We start from the raw sequence: 4,669 nt of genomic DNA, 5'->3' as shown, positions 1-4,669 counted from the left end.
TTACAACAAATGATATCCGAAGAAATTTAACGAGTAAAATAGCACTAAAACACCATTATGACAATACTATTAGCACAAGAAGCTATTGCTAGATCATTATGAATATAAGATAAGCTGAACAAAAATGGCTACATGGATCAGACTACCGAAATACTCCAACATAACAGTCTGCTCTAGTCTGGAACCTGCCTAGGCAAAAATGATGCCATACTCCTTAATGGTGTCGATGACAATCCCGAGCTTCCCCTCGATCCTCTCGTTCTTCTTGGGCTCGTAGGCCATGGCGAAGACGTCGGCGTCCATGGACCTCTCGGCTATTAGACGGCCGATGGTCCTGCAGGCGTTGTCGTCGATGAGGGACGGCAGCGTGGTCCTGAGGTCCTTGGCGTTGGTGGTGGCGACGGCGATGACCTTGCTGGTGCCCCTGTGCATGACCTTGGCGTGCACGAAGCGCTTGGAGAAGAAGACGTTGAGCAGGAACGGGCGCATGTACATGTCCGTGCGCTGCTTCCACGACTTGCGGTTCGGGCTCTTGTCCAGCTCGCCCCGCGACCGGCGCGTCCACGCCGCGCGCACCACGAAGGACCGCCGGTTGGCCGCGGGTGGCGGCGAGAGCGCGAGGCGCGGTGACAGGGGGGCGCGGTGCTGGGTGATGGAGGCGGACCGCGAGAGGGACGACGGCCGGAGAAAGGAGGGAGGGGAGTGGCGCGTGGGGAGGGCGCCCGTGGCGGGGTAAACGGCCGCCATGGGAGCGTTTGGAGGTCGGGGAGAGCAGACTGGAGGATTTGGGGATTTTGCCGGAGGCCGCCTTATCCGGTAGGGTCAGAAAAGTCCAAACGCGAACGGCTTGTATTGTACTCTACGGCATTTTTCACATTTTTTTATCAGTCATAAAAAACTTTAAAAAACGTTGACGAGCGGGAATGATTTTTTTTTGGAAACACAATAACATCAAGGATTTTTTCTTTTTGAAAACCACATATTTCATTAATCGAAAATCAAGTTACATGAAGCAACACATGTGAAAACTAAAAGATAAACCGGGATAAAATGATTATCCTGAATTTGTAGATAAAATCCTAAAATATTGAGAAATATAAAACAATCCCTAAGGTTTCCTGCAACCACCGTAGCCAGCGGCCGCCGTCAAGGTAGGCAGAGTCGGGATTCAGAGTTGAGTCGATTTTCTTCGGGCAGAATCGAGGCGTATCGAATCGTAGCTGGGATCCTACCATACTTACTCAGAGAAGATAGTTTCATCAAGCACAAAGTTTGTTTAATAGTATAATGGAGATAAAAATAATAATCCACAAAGTTTCTAGCAATAATGTAGCGATAGATCATTTGAGATTTGATAGGTAAATAAAGGGTACTGAAGCAAATAAAAAGGGATTGGGATATTTAAGTAGTATCCATGTAGGCGTAGCGGATAGGAAAAATAAAGAGTTAGTAGAATCGAAAAATCCATAAAAAGAATCAAGATTCTACATTATTGTAAAGGATTCTATGATTTGGATCGGGACTCAACATGGATTCTACCCGATTGGGATTCATAGTGAGATTTGGATCGATACGATGATGTAAGGTCGTCAAATCGTAGGATTCCGGTAGTAGGATCGGGATTCTGACTACCTTGGCCCAACGCCGCCAAGACGAACGCAAGAAGTGACGCCGAGCCTCCACCATCGCAAGATTCAAAAAAGCACCATCACCAACAAGGCTTTGTGAGTCGATGAACAGGCCTGCTGCAAGCAGCGAGGCACATATCACTGTGGCACGTCGACCAGGGGAGGTCCCCGTGCTATCTTAGACCAAGATACGCCGCCTCCCATCGACGAAGTTGGAGAAGAACCGCATATCCACCACCTCCGGACCAACAACTTCACTCCAGAAGAACCACCTCGCCCCAAACCCCAGCGACGTCATGGACAACGACAAGCGCCAGTGACACGTCGAAAAACATATCTCGCTAGATCTGAAGACCGGCGAAAAGAACAAGTTGCCGACCTAAAAGATGGACAAGCACACATTACCAACAACTTCGAGACGCCGCCGTGAAGGTCGCCGCCGGTGTGGGAGTGGAGTTGAGGCAGATTTATTTGCCCGGGCGCCGCTCCCACCACCCCAACGATGCACGACAGCAGCCAAGCCCTAACTACAAAACGGAGGAGGAACGAGGTCCGCTCCCCCTCCTGCCGCCGGAGCGGCAAGCGGAGGGAGAGGGGTCCAGATCACACGCCGGTGGAGATTGGATCTGGCCACCGCCTGGTCTCCCGAGAGTTGGACGAAGGGGTACCATCAAGGATTCGACTACGCGGCGGCGCCGCATCTGCCCGATTCTGTGCGGCGGTTGTTGAGGTGCGGTTATCCTAAGAGCATCTCCAGTCGCGTCCCTGATACGTCTCAAACGTATCTATAATTTCTTACGTTCCATGCTAGTTTTATGACAATACTCACATGTTTTATACACACATTACATCATTATTATGCATATTCCGGCACTAACCTATTAATGAGATGCCGAAGCGTCAGTTCCTGTTTTGTGCTGTTTTTGGTTTCAGAAATCCTACACAGGAAATATTCTCGAAATTGGACGAAACAAACGCCCAGGGTCTTATTTTTCCACGGAGCTTCCAGAAGACCGAAGAGGATACGAAGTGGGGCCACAGAGCGCCGACACCACAGGGCCGCGCGGCCAAGGGGGGGCTCGCGCCGCCCTATGGTGTGGGGCCCTCGTGCCTCCTCCGACTCTGCCCTTCCGCCTACTTATCCTCTCCGTCGCGAAAACCCTATTACCGAGAGCCACGATACGAGAAAAGTTCCAGAGACGCCGCCGCCGCCAATCCCATCTCGGGTGATTCAGGAGATCGCCTCCGGCACCCTGCCGGAGAGGGGAATCATCACCCGGAGGACTCTACATCACCATGATCGCCTCCGGACTGATGTGTGAGTAGTTCAACCTTGGACTATGGGTCCATAGCAGTAGCTAGATGGTTGTCTTCTCCTATTGTGCTATCATGTTAGATCTTGTGAGCTGCCTATCATGATCAAGATCGTCTATTTGTAATGCTACATGTTGTGTTTGTTGGGATCCGATGAATATGGAATACTATGTCAAGTTGATTATTGATCTATCATATGACGTGGGCATTACCCTTCGGGTAACCAGTATTGCCCTATCTGGTATTGAAAAATTGGAGGCCCATGAAGATACCTGAAGGTGGGATGGACCACTAGGTCGGCGCACTAGAAGATTCCTTGACGGGCAAGACAAGGAAGCAAACAAACAAGGAAAGATTGGATCTAAACTACTGTAAACCTAGTCGTACTCGGTTAGGACCCTTGAGACCTGGCCTCCTATATAAAGGCCAGGAGAGGGGCTGCCGAGGGACACGAACAATCTTAGCAATCTTAGCCAGGAAAAACTTAAAGCTGGGTAACCCTAGCAATAGCAATCTCGACTAGATCCCAGCCGAAGTATTCGGCACCCCATTGTAATCCATTGTCATCATAATCAAAGAACAGACAGGCAGGACGTAAGGGTTTTACCTCATCGAGGGCCCCGAACCTGGGTAAATCGCTCTCCCCGCTTGTCTGTGAACCGATGTCTCGTGTCAGCCTACAGGATTCCGTCAACCCTAAGCCCCTACCAGAGGGCATTGGCGAGGAGTACCCTCGACAATTGGCGCTGTCCGTGGGAACCCTGCCGGCACAAGGCAGGTCATCGGCAGCACCAGTTACGTCCGCGGCGTTCTTACTCGAGTCACCGACGCCGACAAAGTCAAGAGACCCGATCCGCTGCGGATCCTTCGAATTTGTGCCGCACTGCGAAGAGCTTCACCCGAACTTTATGGCAACGTCTCGCAACACGGAAGCTATTTTCGGTGGCGTCCACTTCGTCGTCGACTCCAGAGGTTTTCTCCGCCTCCCCGGGGCCGGCGCGTCCCACTCAAAGGCTGAGCCTCAGGAAGGTGTCCCTTCGGCAGCAACCCTAAAGGCTTCGCCCAGAAGCATACGAGAGAGCAACCGGGAAAATCCCGACGCCGCGGGCTGGACAAAGAAAGAGACGAAGGAGTTCGCACCGTGAAGAGGAAGGCCAAACAGCAGCCCACTCTCGATGCTATGACATGTCATCAATCGGAGGACGCACCCGTTCTCCACACCTCTCAGCCTACAGAGCAGCTTGAAGCACCGTGTTATCTCCACTCTTATTTCGATCCTAAGGATGGTCGGGAGAAGTCCGACCATCCGATGAGAGCTGCCGACACTTCCTTGAAATTCGGCAGTTCTGCGACGATCTTAGAGCCGAAGCCACATCAAGAGTTCGCATAATGGAAGAGAAGGCGAGGTCCTATGGTCATCAGCCAGAGCCATATGTACCAGAACCATACGAGCCAATGGAAAAAAACGAATATGAACCAGTCGAGGCATTCCCAGCACTGCGTGGACAGATCAACATGATCCACAAACCAGCTTTTCGAAAAGAGAAATCAAAAAGTTCTCTCGAGAAGTAAAATACGCGGAAGTTGCCATGGTTGATACGCCGGATTTTATCGATTGGTCGGATCGAGCATCACCTTCGGCGGGCGGATCACCCGAAGGCCGTCCCAAGGCCCGGTCACGCGGCCCTCGTTCCGGAAGCACGGATTGGAGGATACAATATGGGCAA

At 51.4% G+C, this 4,669-nt stretch overlaps 1 protein-coding gene across 1 annotated transcript; it reads right to left on the bottom strand.

The window, feature by feature from the left end:
• Positions 1 to 809, bottom strand: LOC124688080 (39S ribosomal protein L18, mitochondrial-like). Its single transcript, XM_047221797.1, has one exon. It carries the CDS (start codon positions 745 to 747, stop codon positions 190 to 192), a length of 558 nt encoding a protein of 185 aa, XP_047077753.1. The 5' UTR covers positions 748 to 809; the 3' UTR covers positions 1 to 189.
• Between the last annotated feature and the right edge of the window lie 3,860 nt (positions 810 to 4,669).

The sequence above is a fragment of the Lolium rigidum genome, chromosome 2 (assembly GCF_022539505.1).
Source record: "Lolium rigidum isolate FL_2022 chromosome 2, APGP_CSIRO_Lrig_0.1, whole genome shotgun sequence".
Lineage (NCBI taxonomy): Eukaryota > Viridiplantae > Streptophyta > Magnoliopsida > Poales > Poaceae > Lolium > Lolium rigidum.
This window is presented reverse-complemented; position numbering and strand designations above follow the sequence as displayed.

Excerpts from the sequence above, each read along its gene's own strand:
- LOC124688080 (XM_047221797.1), bottom strand. The coding sequence starts at position 747 with ATGGCGGCCGTTTACCCCGCCACGGGCGCCCTCCCCACGCGCCACTCC.